The sequence below is a fragment of the Chiloscyllium plagiosum genome, chromosome 18 (genome assembly GCF_004010195.1).
Source record: "Chiloscyllium plagiosum isolate BGI_BamShark_2017 chromosome 18, ASM401019v2, whole genome shotgun sequence".
Taxonomy (NCBI): Eukaryota; Metazoa; Chordata; class Chondrichthyes; order Orectolobiformes; family Hemiscylliidae; genus Chiloscyllium; species Chiloscyllium plagiosum.
The window spans coordinates 15,628,969-15,648,192 of NC_057727.1; the positions used below are offsets into that span (position 1 = coordinate 15,628,969).

The 19,224-nt window shown below is 41.2% G+C and overlaps 1 protein-coding gene across 3 annotated transcripts in view; it reads right to left on the reverse strand.

The window, feature by feature from the left end:
- Positions 1-19,224, reverse strand: part of LOC122558872 (copine-9-like) — a 404,993-nt gene that overhangs the window by 234,537 nt on the left and 151,232 nt on the right. For 2 of the 3 annotated variants that reach the window (XM_043707758.1, XM_043707755.1), the window contains exon 6: positions 18,052-18,054. The exons of the other annotated variant lie outside the window; for it this stretch is intronic. In XM_043707758.1, the coding sequence (XP_043563693.1) occupies positions 18,052-18,054 (3 nt within the window). The remainder of the gene's footprint in view (positions 1-18,051; positions 18,055-19,224) is intronic. 3 annotated transcript variants of the gene reach the window in all.

Below are 19,224 nucleotides of genomic sequence, written 5' to 3' on the forward strand. Positions count from 1 at the left end.
TCCTGTTGCTCAACCAGTTCTTTATCCACCTAGCTAGAATACCCTGCACACCATGTGACTTCACTTTATCCATTAGTCTACAATGGGGAACCTTATCAAACACCTTACTAAAGTCCATGTATATGACATCAACAGCCCTTCTTTCATCTAACAATTTGGTCACTTCCTCGAAGAACTCTATTAAGTTGGTAAGGCACGATCTTCCCCGCACAAAACCATGTTGCCTATCACTGATAAGCTCATTCTTTTCTAAATATAAATAGATCCTATCTCTCAATACCCTCTCCAGCAACTTCCCCACCACCGACATCAGTCTGTAGTTACCCGAATATCCCTACTACCCTTCTTGTACGGGGGGAACAACATGTCAACCTTCCAGTCCTCTGGTACCTCACCTGTATTTAAGGATGCCACTAAGATATCTGTCAGGGCTCCAGCTATTTCCTCTCTCGCCTCCCTCAGCAAACTGGGATAGATCCCATCCAGCCCTGGGGATTTGTCCACCTTAATAACCTTTAGCATACCCAACACATCTTCCCTAATTATGCCAAAGTGATCCAGACTAATCAAACTTCTATCTCTAATCTCAAGATTCATCATGGTCCTCTCCTCAGTGAACACTGATACAAAGTAATCATTCAGAATCTCACCCATTCTCTCAGGTTCGACACACAGCCTTCCTTCATTATCTTTTAGTCGACAAATCCTTTCTCTAGTTACTCACTTGCTTCTTATATAAGAATAAAATGCTCTGGGATTCTCCTTAATTCTGCTTGCTAAAGCTATTTCATGACCCCTTTTAGTCCGTTTGATTCCTTGTTTAAGACTTGTCCTACTCTTCCGATATTCTTCCAGTGCCCATTGTGTTCTTAGCTGCCTAGACCTTATGTACGCTTCCCTTTTCCTCTTGGCTAGTTGTACAATTTCTCCTGTCATCCACAGTTCACAAATCTTGTCCTTCCTATCCTTTGCCTTCAACAGGACATGCCTATCCTGCACTATCTTAAACCTATCTTGAAAGCCTCCCACATCTCAAATGTGGACTTCACTTCAAATAGCTGTAACAAATCCACATTTCCCAGCTCCTCCCTAATTTTGATATAATCGGCCTTGGTTCAGTTTAGTATTCTTCCCTTTGGACAACTCTCTTCTTTATCTATGAGTATTCTAAAACTTACAAAATTAGTCACTGTTCCCAAAGAAATTCCCCACTGCAACTTCTACCACTTGTCCTGGCTCGTTCCCCAGTGCCAGGTCCAATATGGCCCTTTCCCCCGTCGGACTATTGACATACTGCTCTAGAAAACTCTCCTGGATGCTTCGTACAAATTCTACCCCATCCAGATCTCTGACGTTAAGCGTATCCCAGTCAATGTTGGGAAAATTAAAATCTCCCCATCACCGCTACCCTATTGCCTCTACATCTATTCATAATCTGTTTACCTATTTGTTATTCTACCTCACGCTCACTGTTGGGAGGTCTGTAATACAGCCACAACAATGTAACTGCACCCTTCTTATTTCTCAATGCCTCACTACCCAAGACCGCCATAGTGTACTCCTTTAGCACAACCATGGTATTGTCCCTAACCAGCAATGCAACTCCACCCCCTCTTTTACTTCCCTCCCTGTTCCATCTAAAGCATCTATATCCTGGAACATTCAGTTGCCAATCATCACGCCCTTCCTTCAACCAAGTCTCTGTGATGTCAATAATGTCATACTCCCAGGCAACCAATCCAAGCCCTAAGTTCATCTGCCTTACACACTATACTCCTTGCATTAAAGTAGATGCATTTCAGGCCACCGGTTCTTTTGAGCTCACCTGCTCTCTGCCTACTCTTCCCCTTATTAATGTTATCTTCATAATTCTTACAGTCTCCAGTCTCCACCTCACTGCCTACTTGTTTTCTCTTCTGGTTCCCAGTGCCCTGCCACATTAGTTGAAACCTCCCCAACAGTTGGAAAAAAAACTCCCCCAAGGACATTGGTTCCGGTCTGGTTCAGATGTAGAACTTCCCTTTTGTAATAGTCCCACCTTCCCCAGAACCGGTCCCAATGTCCAACAAATCTGAACCCCTCACAACTACATCATCTCTCAAGCCACTGTTCATCCTGCCTATTTTTTCATTTCTACGCTAGCTAGTACGTGGCACGGTTAGTAATCCTGAGATCACTACCTTTGAGGTCCTCCCCTTTAACTTCTCTCCTAGCTCCCTGAATTCTTCTTTCAGGACCTCATCTTACTTTCGATTTATATCGTTGGTACCTATATGCACCAAGACAACTGGCAGTTCACCCTCCCCTTTTAGAATACTCTGCAGCCGATCAGTGACATCCCTGACCCGAGCACCTGGGAGGCAACATACCATCTGGGAGTCCTGTTTTCGGCCACAGAACCGCCTATCTACTCCCCTCACAATAGAATTCCCTATGACTATGGCCCTACAAGTCTTTTTCCCGCCCTTCTGAACAGCAGTGACCGCCACGGTGCCATGATCTTGACAACTGCTGCCCTCCCCTGGTGAGCCATCTCCCCCAACATTATCCAAAATGGTATACCTGTTTTGGAGGGAGATGACCGCAGGGGACACCTGCACTGCCTTCCTACTCTTTTTCTGTCTTTTGGTCACTTTAAGACTTTTCCGGATCTTATAGACTTCAATCAACCACCCCTCAATCTTCAAAACGTCAATGCAAACAAGCACACCCTGTACAACCTATTCTCATGAGACAACCTGCTTATTTCAGGTATCAATGTAGCAAACCTCCTCTGAACCACCTCCAATGCATTTACATCGATACAGGAACCAAAGCTGCACACTATATTTGTAATATGATCTCACCAATGCCCTATATGACTAAAGATTAACACCCTCACTTTTAAGTTCAGTACCTTTGATAATAAGGGATAACATCCCATTCGCCTTCCTGATTACACGCTGTACCTATGTATTTACTTGTTGTAACTCATGCACCAAATCACTTAGATTGCTCAGAATTCTACGTCACTCTGTTTATACCCTACTTTTCTGCTTTTGTTTCCTGCAGAAGTAAAAATCTTCACATTTTTCCAAAATAAATTCTATCTGGCTGCTTTTTTGACCACTTGCTCTATCTATTCACATCCATCAGCAACTTGTGTCTTCTCCACAATGTACTCTCCTACGTATCTTGGCTGCAAATGTTGTTACCGTGGCTTTGTTCCTCTCACTTCGTTTATTGATATACTTTGGAAAAAACTGAAACCCCAATCCATGTGGGACTCCACTTGTCACATTCTGTAAATCTGACAAAGATCCATTTATGCATACTCTGGTTTTTGACTAGTGAGCCATGCTAATATGTCACCCACCACAATATGAATTTTTGGTTTTGAAATAACCTTTGATCTGACATCTCGACAAATGCCTTCTGGACAAATAAAATATGTCTACAGGCTCCCTTTTATCCGTAGCATGTGCTATTTCTTCAAAGAACTCTAAGAATTTGATTAAACATGATTTCTTTTCGACAAATCTATGCTGATTTTTCCTGGTAGCTTTGAGTTTTTCAAAGTGCACCGTTATAAACCTTTTAATGACTGGTTCTAACATCTTCACCAAAACGGAAGACAAGCTAACTGGCATACTGTTTCCTGTTTTCTGCCTTTCTCCTTTCTTGAATACAATGGTTATATTTGTCATTTTTCAGTACAATAGAACCTTTCCTAAATCTAGGAATTTTTGGAAAATCAATCCCCAATACATTCACTACCTCATTAGCAATATCCATCATGGATGAAGTCTATCTGGACCTGGAAATATGTCAGCTTGCAGATTAATCAATTGACTTAGGACCACTTCCCTTATGAATTTAATTTTGCTTTGTTTCTGTGAAAAGAACAAATGACCCTTGCTGGATGAGAACATCTGCTTGAGTATTTCAGGAGCTCTCCTTAGGTTGAATGTGTGATGCTTGTTGTATGAAGTTCGATATTACATATCTTTAGGATTCTAAACCAGGCTGAGTGAGAAGTAGTTTCATCGTTAAGTCAAAAGGTTATTGATGCAAGCACAGTTTGAGCTAATAGTCTAGGTATTACCAACCATTGGGCAGCATTGTTAGCACTGCTGCCTCACAGCACCAGGGACCCAGGTTCGATTCCAGTCTTGAGCGACTGTTTGTGTAGGGTTTGCACATTCTCACCACATCTGTGTGGGTTTCCTTTGGCTGCTCTGGTTTCCTCCCACAATCCAAAGATGTGCAGGTAAGGTGAATCAGCCATGCTAAATTGCTCAAAGTGTTCAGGGATGAGTAGGATAGAATCATTAGAGTAATGGTGAATGGGTTTGAATGGTGGGTCGGTGTAGACTTGTTGGGCCAAAAGGCCCGTTTCTACACCGTAGGGGTTCTATGATAACAGTTTGCCAAAAGAAGGTTCTGCCTTTTGGATGAGTTGTTAAACTAGTTCAAGAGTGTTTGATTGGTTTATGTGCATGTTGCAGATTCTATGGCACTTGTTCAGAGAGAACAGTGATTCCTTGTCAGACTAATAGGCTTCCTTCAACGAAGAGCATTTAAAACAGATTGTCATTTATCTCAGAACATAGAACATAGAGTAGGAACAGGTACTTCTACCATTCTAAACTAATGCCATCTGCCTGCATATGGTACATATCCCTCTATTCCTTGCCTCTTCGTATGTTTGTTTTAATGCCTCTTAAACTTTGCTAAAGTATCTGCTTTTACCACCTCTCCAGGCACTTTTCACCCTTTGTGTAAAAACTTTGCTCACACATCTCTTAAAGGAGATTTCCACCCTCTCATCTTAAACCTGCAGCCCCAATGTTTGATATTTACATCCTGGGAAAAAAGACTCCAACTATCCACCCTATCCATGCCTTATAATTTTACATACTTCTGTCAAGCTGCCCCTCAGCCTCCGACACTTCACCGAAAACAATCCAAGTTTGTCTAACCTCTTCTTATAACTAATCCACTCCAAACAGGCAACATCCTGGTAAACCTCTTCTGCACTCTCTCCAAAGCATCCACATCCTTACTATAATATGGCAACCAGAACTGCACATGATACTCTAAATCTGACCTAACTGAAGTTTTATACAGCTGCAACATAACTTGCCAACTTTTATACTCACTGCCCTGACCAATGAAGGCAAGCATTCCCTATGTTTTCTTTACCACCTTATCCACTTGTGTTTCCACTTCCAGGGAGCTATAGAATTGCACCAATGTTTCTAAAGGTCTTGTCATTAACTTTATACTTTCCTCTTAGTTTTGACCTCCCAAAATGCATCACTTCACATTTGTCTGGATTAAGCTCCATCTGTCATTTCTCCATCCAACTTTTCAACTGATCTATATTCTGCTGTATCCTTTGGCAACCTTCCTTTCTGTGCACAACTCTATCAATTTCCATGTCATCTGCAAACTTACTAATCAAACCATCTACATTTTCATCCAAATCATTACAAACAACAGAGGTCTGAGCACTGATCCTTCTAAAACACCACTGGTCACAGACTTCCAGACAGAAAGACACTCCTCCATAACTATTCTTTCTTACCTATGACCCAGAATATGGTACTGGAAAAGCACGGCTAGTCAGGCAGCACCCGAGGAGCAGGAGAATCGACATTTCAGGCATAACCCTTCATCAGGGGCTTATGCCCAAAACATTCATTCTCCTGCTCCTCAGATGCTACCTGACTGGCTGTGCTTTTCCAGCACTACACTCTTCAATTCAAATCTCTGGCATTGGCAGTCCTCACTTTCCCCATCTATAACCAAGCCAATTTTGTATCTAATTTGCCAACTATCCATTGATCTCATGCAACTTAATCTTCTGAACCAGCCTACCATGAGGGACCTTGTCAACTGCTTCAATAAAGTCATGTAGACAATATCCACTCCTCTACCCTCGTCAATCAATGCAGGTCTTTCTGTTATAATGTGTGTTTTGTCAATGCAAATTCGCTGTAATGTGATTGATGAATTGGAGATGTTGTTTCTATAGAACAAACTTTTAAAATGTGTATTGTTTGTAGCACAATTACAGCACCAACGTTTTAAGTCCTATTTCTAAAGCACGATTATTCTATAATGTGGGGTTGCACAAGAACGTAACCATTGTGTTATAGAAGAACTGACTGTACATTAAATCAGTATAGCTTGTAGGATCCCATTATTGCTATGGTTGGCTACACACTTTGGAGCAATGCATTTCAAAGTAACTCATTAGCAGTCTGAGATGCTTGAGAGATGTGATGAGGTGTGTAAAAACCATGTATGTTTCAAAACTAATAAATATCAAAAATCTGAAAATCTGGTTGGATTCACACGCGTATGATCTGTTTCCTTCCTTATTCTCCTAAACTGAGTGTAAACTGTTGATTGCTGAATGTGGCTGATCACTCTGCTTTTCTTTGATTTTTGATCCATTCTTATGAAATCTGGACAGTATGAGGCGACAATCTGTCCAACCACGTGCATCACACCGGTTTGACCCAGTACGCACCCATCATTCACATACATTTTTGTGTGGTGGTAGAGGCAGACAATTCCATAATGAATATGATTTCCAACTGATTTTCTGTTCACAAGCAAAGACGTACTGGGTCCAGTTGTAGAAATACCTTTCATCAAGCCATCTCAGGTTAGTAAAGACCGTTGTTAAAAGGGAAGAAATGTTACATTGTGACGGTCTTTTTCAATAAATTGGGAAGATACACTAATACAGTCCACCTTCTATGCAGGAACAGGAGGTCCAATTCACATTTATTTATCAATACCTGCAATGAGCACTTTGATTACACTCTATAGTTCTCCAATAACCATCTGCAGCAGGAGAGCTCTTAAACACAGATGTCAAAAACAAGCTGTACCTGCATTAAGTAAAAAAAAACAGATAAAAGCTAAGCTCCAGGAGATTGTTGTTTTGAAAAGCTTTCAACCCAAAGATTTCTGTGATGCTATTTACAGAAAATGTATACCTGCATTGATTTAGTGTTGAGGAGACAGCTTGGAAAATGCAGAAACAGTCAAGGATAAAGTAACCCTGAACTCCCTTCCTTGCTGAGAAACTCACAATGCGATTTAGTTAGTGCTTATCAAATTTTACTAGGCAAGTAAACAAACTTGCATTTATGTCTTTCAACATCTTCAGAATCTTCTAACAATTTTATAGCCATAGGATTACTGTAAAAGTGAGGTTAGTGTTGTTAGATACTCAAACAAAACAGCCATTAGACATGGTAGACTACATTTTGATGTTGGGTAAAACTGCATTTGATAGCTGCAAATGGAGGCAGGGAACCCTTACATCTAAAATTCCTAACCAGTTCTTGCTGGCCATTTGTTGACAGGCATAAGAAACATGGTGGGTCATGACCCTGGCTCACTTATGTGATGGGTTCAGCCTTTTAATTGTCCACCTCTATTTTAAAATTCATTGAATTTTGATCTTCTGTGAATTCTATGGGTTCCTGAAGTCAGTGTGAAAAATGCCATATAAGTCAATCATGAGTCTTGTTGGCGTGTGTGTGTTGGTGGGTGGGGGGGGGGGGGGGGCTAGCGGGGGGGGGAAGGTGGGTGCTTAAAATGTCTTTAGGAACCTTTTGATGGGTAAATTTGAAAGGACTTGTAAATTTCAAATTCTATAAATAGGTGTTGGGTGTTATGTTGAGCATGCTTTTAACGATGTGATTGATCATAGGGTTCATAAAGAAAGAGGTCATGAAATTGATCAGCATTGTGTAAGTGTTTAAAAGCACCAGAGTACTTTACCCGCTAGGTTAAGGGCTCTGAGGTTTTCAACAATGTTGAGAATCAGATATTAATATGGCATTTGGTCCATGTGCTTTGAAATTTACTTTTATTTAAATTCCACACATCTGTGGAGCTTTTTAAAAAATGACTAAAAGGCTAGCTATTCAATCAATTTCAAAACATCTTAATGTTTTAAATATTATAGCCTTTGTTTATTCAGCTGTGCAATCTCATTATGAATGCTTGGCTGAGTTCTAAAACCTTCTATTAGATTCAGTTCTACAAAGGTTGTTTACACAGGTTTCAAGGGGACAGTAAATGTTTTTGACCATATTGTGACAATTAAAAGGATTATGTTTCTTAGGTCATATTTTAATGGATTCAATGTTTACTTTGACAGATTTATTATGCTTTAGAACAGCATTTTTTCAATTGTCCTTAATTGACAGTTTATGATCTGCGAAGAGGAGACTTTCTTCAAGTGGAGTTTGGATACACTCTTCTTTATTTTGACAGTTTTGTAAGAGCATAACAAAAGGATAGAATTAGGTAATTCAGCCCATCGAGTCTGTTCTACTATTTGATCATGGCTAATATGTTTCTCCATTCCATTCTCCTGCTTTATTCCCATAACCATTGATTCCCTTATCAATTATGAACCGATCTATCTCTGTCTTAAAGACACTCAATCACTTGGTTTCCACAGCCTTCTGTAGCAATGAGTTCCACAGATTCACCACTCTCTAGCTGAAGAAATTCCTCTTCATCTTAGTTCTAAAGGGTCACCCCTTCACTCTGAGGCTGTGCACTCAGGTCCTAGTCTCTCTTACTGGTAGAAACATCTTCTCCACTCTATCCAGCCCCCTTAGTATTCTGTAAGTTTCAATGAGATACTCCATTATTTTTATAAATTCCATTGAGTACACACCCAGAGTTCTCATATGACTAGCCCTTCATCCCCAGGATCATTCTTATAATCTCCTCTGGACATTTCCAAAGCCAACAAATCCTCCCTTAGATAGGGAGCCCAAAAATGACCTCCCTTAATGAAGCTGTGTTGTATCAGCCCTATGTTATCATGCACTTCCCAAGTTCTCTGAAATTATTTTCCTGAAGAAGGGCTTATGCCCGAAATGTCGATTCTCCTGTTCCTTGGATGCTGCCTGACCTGCTGCACTTTTCCAGCAACACATTTTCAGCTCTAAAATCTTACCATCAACCAAAGTAGGGCTAACTGGTCTATAATTTCCCATCTTCTGCCACCCTCCCTTCTTAAGCAGGGGTATTAAATTAGCCATTTTGCCATCCTCTGGGACTCTCCCTGATTCCAGTGATTCCTGAAATATCACCACCTTTGCTTCTACAATCTCCTAAATTATCTTCTTCAGAAATCATACAGGAGGTGGGAATGCAACATTACCCAACTCAAAGGGGTAATTCTGAACCAACAGGGTTCCACAAGTAGCATATGACCCAGATGACCAGAAAAGCTGCTTCTGGTGGGTGGTGATGGTCAAGCTTTGGTAAAAGAATACTCTGGTCATCTCGGATAAGTCCCATGGGATTTATAATGTCCATAAAAGAAGGCAAGCGAGGCCATAGTTTAAATTTCATCTGAAAGCAGCACTTTTAATGCTGAAGCACTCGCTTGGTGCTGAATTGTGACAGCCTGGGTTATAGGCTGAGGATCTGGAGTGAGACTTGGGGAAACCACAAGCTTATGTCTCAGAGGCAGGTATTACATCAGTTAACACTTGGTAGTCTAGATGTCAATACTCTTGGAATCTGATACTTCAGGACTGCCTGCTTTTTTGCCCATGTAGTTTATGAAGGTATTGTTGCTGTATGAAAGCTTTGTCCAATTAACTGTAAGTATTTCAATTTTATGTCCATACATAAAACTAGCAAATGCATTAGTCAATAAAGTAATTCAAAATACATCAATATACTAGTGAGAAAGTGGCTGAGTCTCCATCATTATAGACAAGTACTTCATACCATGTAAATAACCTAATTGAAATTCATTGCAAGCAAACTTCAATGCGCACTAAGGTCTGAAGGTGACACACACAAATTACAGACCGGAGTTTGCAATTGTTGTAGTTCTTACTGTAGGGTCTGAAGCTGAAATAAGCACTCTATTTATAGGCAATAGCAGACTTGCAGGATTTAGTGCTCAATAGACCTTGGTGTTTGATGCATTCCCTGGCCTCACCTGCACCCTGAAACATGTGGGGCAGTCAGACTCAATGGCTCAATGCATTCTGGCAGACCAGATTGCAAAGGGTGTTCAGCAAAGGCTTACTCTCAACAGAAGCTGGCAAACTCAAAAACAATTTGTAGACTCTGTCACACAGGTTGCTGGAGCACCCTTAAGCTGTACTATCACATTTACATTTCTCTCTATAACAATAATAGATTAGACAATAGCTTCTCACCTTCTGTTTGTCCAATACAGGAAAACAAGTTATGGCATTAAAAGAAGAAAGCAAGAATGTTAGCGATACAATGTTTGGAATTGTAACAAGTGTTGTGCTATTTCATATGCTGTTGAACAATTAGTTAACAATAAATCAAAGATCTGCCTGGCTGTGAAAGAAAAACATACCAGCAAAGCTAGGTACCTGGGTAACTCTTGCAAAGACCAATGGATTCTGTATATGAGTGTTGATGTCATTCTGGTCAAAACCCTCGCTGGGGTCTGATGTTATTCCAATGCACTGAATGAGAAAGGAGCATGTTCAGGGCAAGATTGTGATAGGGAACTGTCTAGTCAGGGGCACAGATAGCCGTTTCTGTAGCTGACAGCAAGACATCAGAATGATGCGTTGTCTTCCTGATGCCAGAGTCAAGGATGTCTCTGAGAGGGTGCAGAATATTCTCAAAAGAGACAGTGACTAACAGGAGGTTGCTGTACACGTTAGTACCAATGATATATGAAGAGAAAAATACAAAGTTCTGAAGATTGAATATCGGGAATATTCTCAATGGGGAAGACTGGATAGTGGCTAACGTGGTGTCATTATTTAAGAAAGGTGTTAAGAAAAAGCCAGAAATCTATAGACCAGTGAGCTTGACATTAATGGTGGGTAGATTGTTGGAGGGGATTCTGAGGAACAGAATTTATATATATTTGAAAAGGCAAGGACTGATTAGGGATAGTCAACCTAGCTTTGTGCATGGGGAATTGTGTCTCACTAATTTGATTTAGTTTTTTGATAAAGTGACAAAGATGATTGGTGAAGACAGAGTGGTGGACATTAGCAAGGATTTTAGCAAGGCATTCAACAAGGTTCCACATGGTAAACTAGTTGGCAAGTTTAGATTGTGTGGAATCCAGGAGAGCTAGCTACTTGGATACAAAATGGCTTGAAGGTAGGAGACCAAGATTGTTTTTCAGACTAGAGACCTGTAACCAGCAGTGTGCCACAATGATCGGTGCTGGGTCCACTGCTTTTTGTCATTTATATAAATGATTTGAGTGTGAATATAGGTGAAAGGGTTAGCAAGTTTGCAGATGACACCAAAATTGGAGGTGTAGTGGACAATGAGGAAAGTTATCTTAGAGTACAATGGGATTAATGAGTTTGAAAAGATTTGTAGCTCAGGTTGAGGTTTTGGATGTAGGTTTGCTCGCTGAAGTGCAAGGTTCATTTCCAGATGTTTCATTATCTTACTAGGTAACATCTTCAGTGGGCCTCAGGCGCAGCAATGCTGAGAAACCCAAAGAAACCCAAACATATAAATAGAAAGCAGGAATTCTCAGCATTGCTTCGCCTGAGGCCCACTGAAGATGTTACCTAGTAGGGTAACGAAATGTCTGGAAATGAACCTTGCAGCTCAGCGAGCAAACCTACATCCAGTACAATGGGACCTTAAGCAGATGGGCCAAGGAGTGGCAGTTGGAGTATAATTTAGATAACAGTGAGGTGTTGCATTTTGGTAAAGCATATCAGGGCAGGATCTTTATACTTAATGGTAGGGTCCTGGGGAGTGTGACTGAACAAAGACACCTTGGGGTGTAAGTTCATAGTTCCTTTAAGGTGGAATCACAGGTAGACAGGATAATGAAAAAAGGCAATTGGTACACTTGCCTTTATTGGTCAGTACATTAGGAGTTGGGATATCATGCTGTGGCTGTACAGGGCATTGGTCAGGCCACTTTTGGAATACTGTGTTCAATTCTGGTCACCCTTCTATGGAAAAGATGTTGTTAAACTTGAGAGGCTGTAGAAAAGATTTACAAGGATGTAGCCAGGATTGGAGGGTTTGAGCTTTGGAGAGAGGCTGACGAGGCTGTGGCTATTTTCCCTGGAGCATCGGAGGCTGAGGGGTGACCTTATTGAGGTTTATAAAATCATGAGGGGTATGGATAGGGTGAATAGACAAGGTTCTTCTCTCAGGATGGGGGAGTCCAAAACTAGAGGGCATAGGTTTAAGGGAAAGATTTAAAAAGGTGCTGAGGGGCAGCTTTTTCACACAGAGGGTGGTGTGTGAATGGAATGAGCTGCCAGAGGCAGTGGTGGTAACTGGAACAATAACAACATTTAAAAGGCATCTGGATGGGTATGTGAATAGGAAGGGTTTAGAGTGGTATGGATGAAATGCTGGCAAATGGGAATACATTAATTTGGGATATGTGGTCGGTATGGATGAATTGGACTGAAGGGTCTGTTTTTGTGCTGTACAACTCTATGACTGTGTAAATGACCATTTATAATCCAAATAATTGTTCTCACATGATCCCTCAGGCTAAAATCAGGGTGTATGCTTTTGATGTTTATGTTTTTCATTACAATAAAGTGTTATGACTGTGCCTATTTTAGCCCCAAGACAAAAAGCAAATTATCACAAGCTTCAGGCCCAGTTCTTGCATTTGTTTTCAGTATAAAACACTCTCGAGGTTGTTATAGCATGGACTACATGCAGAGCAAAGCAGTCTTTGAATTCCTCCAGAGTACCCTCACACTAATGTGACATTTCAGATTCTTCAAGCAACCAACTGTGTGAGCACATTAAATGGGACTGCATATTTTCTGTGTGAATTTAGAGCTGAATTATTGTGCCTCAGTCTCATGTGTACTTGGAATAGATTCAGGCAGCTCAAACTAATTTGAGTAAGATCACGGACAGCCAACAGGGACTGAATGCTTCCATCTCATCAGTCTGGTCTCGATTGAAAGCCAGCTTCTGGAGGTGAAAGCACATTCATTCAAGCCACTCGATCTTTCCATCACCAATTTTAAAAATTCCAGAAGCACAGCACTTGATAAGTTCACTAATGCATTGGCCTCAATATTATTACCTAAATGTACTCTCTGACAGAATTGAAAAAGATAGTTGTGTAGAAACAGTGGCTCTAAAGTTGAACCGACTAGAGTAACTAAGATTTTTTTTTATTTACTCATTGGACATGGACATCACTGGCTGGCCAGCATTTATTCCCCATCCCTAGTTGTCCTTGAGAAGGTGGTGAACTACCTTCTTGACCTGCTGCAGTTCATGAGCTATAGGTTGACTCACAGTTCCTGAAGGGAGCAAATTCCAGGATTTTGACCCAGTGACTGTTATGAAGATGTGGGTATACTGTACCTTTAAGAAAGTTAAAAGCTAGCAGGATGACCTGACAGCACCAAGTGTTCTGAATAAGATACAATGTAACATGTGGCTAGGGAGCTGGTTGCCTGGAGACAGAAACAAATTTGAATATGGCCAATCAGTTTAAATTATACCCCAAACATACCAAACTCCAATCAAGTTTGAATTTAGTATATTGACAACATTAAAAGCCAATGGCATAATCTGAGGCTTTGGGGTATAAGACGGGGAAGAATTAAACAGATGGGAGGAGAACTGCCAAGCCACCAGCATGTACAGACTGCCTGAACAATAGCCCTCTTAAAAGTACCTTCATCGATCAGTGACCTGTGAAACAGGAATCCCTAAGAAGAAAAGAAGACAAGAGAAGATTCAATAGCTGCCTGGTTTTGAAATTTGAATTTTTTGGTAAATCTTAATCGGGGATTTTATTGGACTAGTATTATAGAAGGGAAAGTAACAGATAGGTTGGAGGATGGAATTGTAAATAGTCTTTAGTTAATTATTCTCTGGTATATTTTAAAAAATAAAGTTGTTAACTTTTACTTTAAATAGTGTTGGGCCTCTCAAGTTTTCACAGATTACTGCACAGGATAAATCTTTTCTGTGTTGCTGTTTTTGGCAGGGGGATGGAAACTTGTGATATAGTTCCAATGCACAGGAGGATATGAATAAGGAGGACATGAACAGGATTTCATGGTCACAGGAGTGTGCTGGCAGACAGCAAACTGGTTTGAAGTGTGTCTACTTCAATGTCAGGAGTATCCGGAATAAGGGAGGTGAGCTTGCAGCATGGGTCAGTACCTGGGACTTCGATGTTGTGGCCATTTTGGACACATGGATGGAGCAGGGTCAGGAATGGATGTTAAGGACAGTATAACAGTGGCTGAAAGAACTTTTGATGATAATTCGTCTACTGAGATGGTATGGGCTGAAGTTAGAAATAGGAGAGAAGAGGTCACACTACTGGGAGTTTTTTTTATAGGCCTCCGCAAAGTTCCAGGGATGTAGAGGAGAGGATTGGCAAAACGATTCTGGGGAGGATTGAAAGGAATAGGGTAGTCATTACGAGGGACTTTAACTTCCCCAATATTGACTGGAAATGCTATAACTCTAATACATCAGATGGTTCAATTTTTGTCCAATGTGTGCAGGAGGATTTCCTGACACAGTATGTCAAAGGACTGACAAGAGGGGAGGCCACACTGGATCTGGTGCTTGGTAATGAACCAGGCCAGGTGTGTGATTTAGTGGTAGGTGAGCACTTTGGAGAGAGTGACCATAATTTGGTTATATTTAGTTTAGTGAAAGGGATAGGTACATGCCACAGAGCAAGAGTTATAGATGGGGAAACGGCAATTATAAGGCGATTAGGCAGGACTTAGGAAGCATAGAATGGGGTAGCAAAATGCAGGGAATGGGGACAATTGAAATGTGGAGCTGGTTTAAGGAACAGATATTACGTGTTCTTGACAGATATGTCCCAGTCAGGCAGGAAGGAAGTGATAAGGAAGGGAACCATGGTTTACTAAAGAAATTATATCTCTTGTTAAGTGGAAGAGGGAGGCTTATGTGACGTTGAGACGATATGGTTCAGACGAGGCGATGGAGAGTTACAGACTAGCTAGAAAGGATTTAAAGAGAGAGTTAAGAAGAGCAAGGAGAGGACACGAGCAGTCTTTAGCAGGTAGAATAAAGGAGAATCCTAAAGCTTTCTATAGGTATGTGAGGAATAAAAGGATGACTAGGGTAGGTATAGCGCCAGTCACAAGACAGAAGTAGGAAGTTGTGTGTGGACTCTGTGGAGATCAGAGAGGTGCTAAATAAATATTTCTCATCTGTTTTCACACAGGAAAAGGAAAATATTGCAGAGAAGAAGACTGAGATATGGGCTATTAGACTAGAAAGGATTGAGATTAGTAAGGAGGAGGTGTTATCAATTTTAGAAGATGTGAAAGTAGATAAGGCCCCTTGGCTGGATGCGATTTATCTGAGGATTTTCTGGGAAGCTAGGGAGGAGATGGCGGAGCCTTTGGCCTTGAGTCATCATTGTCCGCAGGTTTAGTACTAGAGGATTGGAGGATTGCAAATGCTGTGCCCTTGTTCAAGAAGGGCAGTAGAGATGACTCAGGTCATTATAGACCAGTGAGCTTTATGTCTGTTGTAGGAAAAAGTTTTGGAAAGGATTATAAGAGATAGGATTTATAATCACCTAGCAAGCAACAATTTGATTTCAGATAGTCAACATGGTTTCGTCAAGGGCAGGTTGTGTCTCACAAACCTTATTGAGTTTTTTGAGAAGGTGACTAAGCATGTAGATGAGGGTAGGGCAGTTGACCTGGTGTACATGGATGTCAGTAAAGCCTTTGATAAAGTTCCACATGGTAGGCTTTTGGAGAAAATGCAGAGGCATGGGACTGAAGGTGATTTAACAGTTTGGATTAGAAACTGGATTTCTGTAAGAAGGCAGCGAGTGGTGGTCGACGGAAAATATTCAGCCTGGAGTCTGGTTACTAGTGGTATGCCAAAAGGATTTGTCTTGGGACCACTACTAGAATCCCTACAGTATGAAAACAGGCCCTTCAGCCCAACAAGTCCACACCAGCCCTCCAAAGAGTAACCCACCCAGATCCATTCCTCTAGCCTATATTTACCCCAGACCAATGCAACCAATGTGCACATCACTGAACACTAATGACCAATCCACCCTAACCTGCACATCTTTGGAAACCCCATGCAGACACAGAGAGAATGTGCAAACTCCAAACAGACAGTTGCCTTAGGGTGGAATCGAACCCGGGTCCCTGGTGCTGTGAGACAGCAGTGCTAACTACTGAGTCACCGTGCTGCCCATTTTTATAAATAACTTGGAAGCAGGCATAGGTGAATGGGATAGTAAGTTTGCACATGATACTAAAGTCGGTGGAGTGGTGGACAGTGTGGAAGAATGTTGCAGGTTGTAGGGGAGTTGGATAAATTGCAGAATTGGACTGAGAGGTAGCAAATGAGATCAATGCAGCTAAATGTGAGGTGATGCACTTTGGGAAGAATAACAGGAAGGCAGAATACTGGATCAATGGAAAGATTCTTGGGATTGTGAATGTGCAAAGGGATCTTGGTGTCCTTGTACATAGATCCCTGAAAGTTGCCACCCAGGTTGATAGTGCTGTTAAGAAGGCATACGGTGTGTTAGGTTTTATTGGCAGAGGGATTGTGTTCAGGAGCCGTGATGTCATGCTGCAACTGTACAAAATGCCAATTGGAATATTGTGTACAGTTCTGGTCGCCCCATTACAGGAAGGATGTGAAAGCATTGGAAAAGGTGCAGAAGAGATTTACCAGGATGTTGCCTGGTCTGGAGAGAAGGTCTTATGAGGAAAGGCTGAGGGACTTGGGTCTGTTCTCATTGGAGAGAAGAAGGCTAAGAGGGGATTTAATAGAGACATACAAGATGATTAGAGGATTAGATAAGGTGGACAGTGATAATCTTTAGTTGAAAAATGTGGTGCTAGAAAAACACAGCAGGCCAGGCAGCATCCGAGGAGCAGGAGAATCGACGTTTCGGGCATAAGCCCTTCTTCAGTGATAATCTTTATCCTAGGATGATGACATCAGCTTGTATGAGGGGGCGTAGCTGCAAATTGAGGGGTGATAGATTTAAGACAGATGCCAGAGGCAGGTTCTTTACTCAGAAAGTGGTAAGGGCATGGAATGCCCTGCCTGCCAATGTAGTTAACTTAGCCACATTCGGGGCATTTAAACAGTCCTTGGATAAGCATATGGATGATGATGGGATAGTCCAGGGGGATGGGCTTAAATTAGTTCACAGGTTGGCGCAACATCGAGGGGCCAAAGGGTCTGTACTGCGCTGTATTGATCTATGTTCTATGTCCTAAATTAAGCAGAAGGGTTTACCCCATGTCGTAATAGTGACAGTAAAGGAATAGATATATTTCAGGATGGTGAATGGTTTGGAGGATGGTGTTCCCGTATATCTCTTGCCCTTGTCCTTTTAGATGGAAGTAGTCGTGGCTTTGGAAGATGCCTTCTAAGAATCTTTGGTGAATCTGTGATTATTTAAAACATGCTATTATTTCCTGTTTTCTGACTTCATTCTTAAATTGTTGTTTTACACAACAAATACTCATTTGCACAAACCAATGCTTGAAGAGTAAGGTATTTTGAGCCATTTTCCTGCTACTTTGTACATACAAGTTGAAAGGATGATTTTCTTGATTGAATTTATTATTCATAAACAGCCAATTATAGAAAGATCGTGCTACATTGGACAAGTCATTCAGAGGACTCAGATATCCTTTACGGGAAGGGGTTCAATTTCCACCGTGGTGGAATTTAATGTATGAGGTAAAATCTAGAATTGTCTCAGTAACAGTGACCATGAACCTATTATCAGTTGTCATAAAAACCCACCTGGTTCACTAATGTCCTATAGGGAAGGAAACTGCCATCCTTATCTGGTCTGTCCTATATGTGACTCCAGACCCAGAGCAACATGGTTGACTCTTATTTGCCCTTTGAAATGGCCTGGCAATTAGGGATGGGCAAGACATCCCATGACTGATTTAATAAAAATGACAACATTTACACTTTGGAGAGCCTTGCCCTGAAAGTATATATTTACAGTGTGGAAAAGATCCTTCAGCCTAGCAAGTCCACACCGACCTTCTGAAGAGTAACCCATCCCAACCCATTCCCTTATTTCCCCTGACTAATGCACCTAACACTACAGGAAATTTAGCATGGCCAATCCAACTAACCTACACATTCTTGGATTGGGAGAGGAAACTGGAGCAAACCCACGCAGACACGGGGAGAACATACAAACTCCACACAGATAGTTGCCTGAGGCTGGCATCAAACCTGGGTCCCTGGCATTGTGAGGCTGCAGTGCGAACCACTAATCCACTGTGCCACCCCAATATATTGGATCTCTGAAATTCTAACTGGAATTTCCCATTCAGGGAATGAATGGAGTAAATATTGTGGGGAATTCTCCCACGATTTTTTTAAAACGTGATTTCTGCACAGACAGCTTTTGATCAGAAAGACCCAGAAACAGATAGATGCGGAAACACAGCAGGTCTGGCAGCAAATGTGGAGAGAAAACAGTGTTAATGTTTCAAGTCTAGTGAACTGGAGTTCTGGAGAAGGGTCACTGAACTCAAAACTTTAACTCTGTTTCTCTCCACAGATGTTACCAGACCTGCTGTGTTTCTACATCAATCTGGTTCTGTGTCTTTCAGATCTCCAGCATCCGCAGTTCTTTGTTTTATTTCTGATCAGAAGCCTGGAACTGTGGAAAAGCAAATAGATTTCGGGGTATAGCAATGATTTCAGGGATGAGAAACTTCAATAATGAGGATTGATCAGAGAAATTGGGATTGTTTTCCTTAGAGAGGAGAAGGTTGAGAGGAGGTTTGGTGGAAGTTTTAAGAATAATGAAAATGCTCACAAATGAGGGGGCACAGCTATAAAAGTTAATTTGCAAAAGAAGTGAATGTGATGTAAGAAAAAAATTGATTAATGCAGTGAGTAGTTAGACTCTGGAACACACTACTGGGAAATATAGTGGAGATGGTTTCAGCTGAGGTATTGAATTGGATCATTAAATAATTACTTAAATAGAAATAAAATCCAGGGTAATGGGAAAAAGGCAGGAGAATGGCACTGAGTTATAACAAGCCCTCCCAGGACCAGCGCAGATATGATGGGCCAAACACTCTACCTCTGTGTGCTGCAATAATTCTGTGATTCTGTGAACTTACTAAAAGCTAGTGGATGGGTTCAATAAAAGGCAAAGGAACATTGACTTTTGTCTCAGGAATGCAGAGGGGT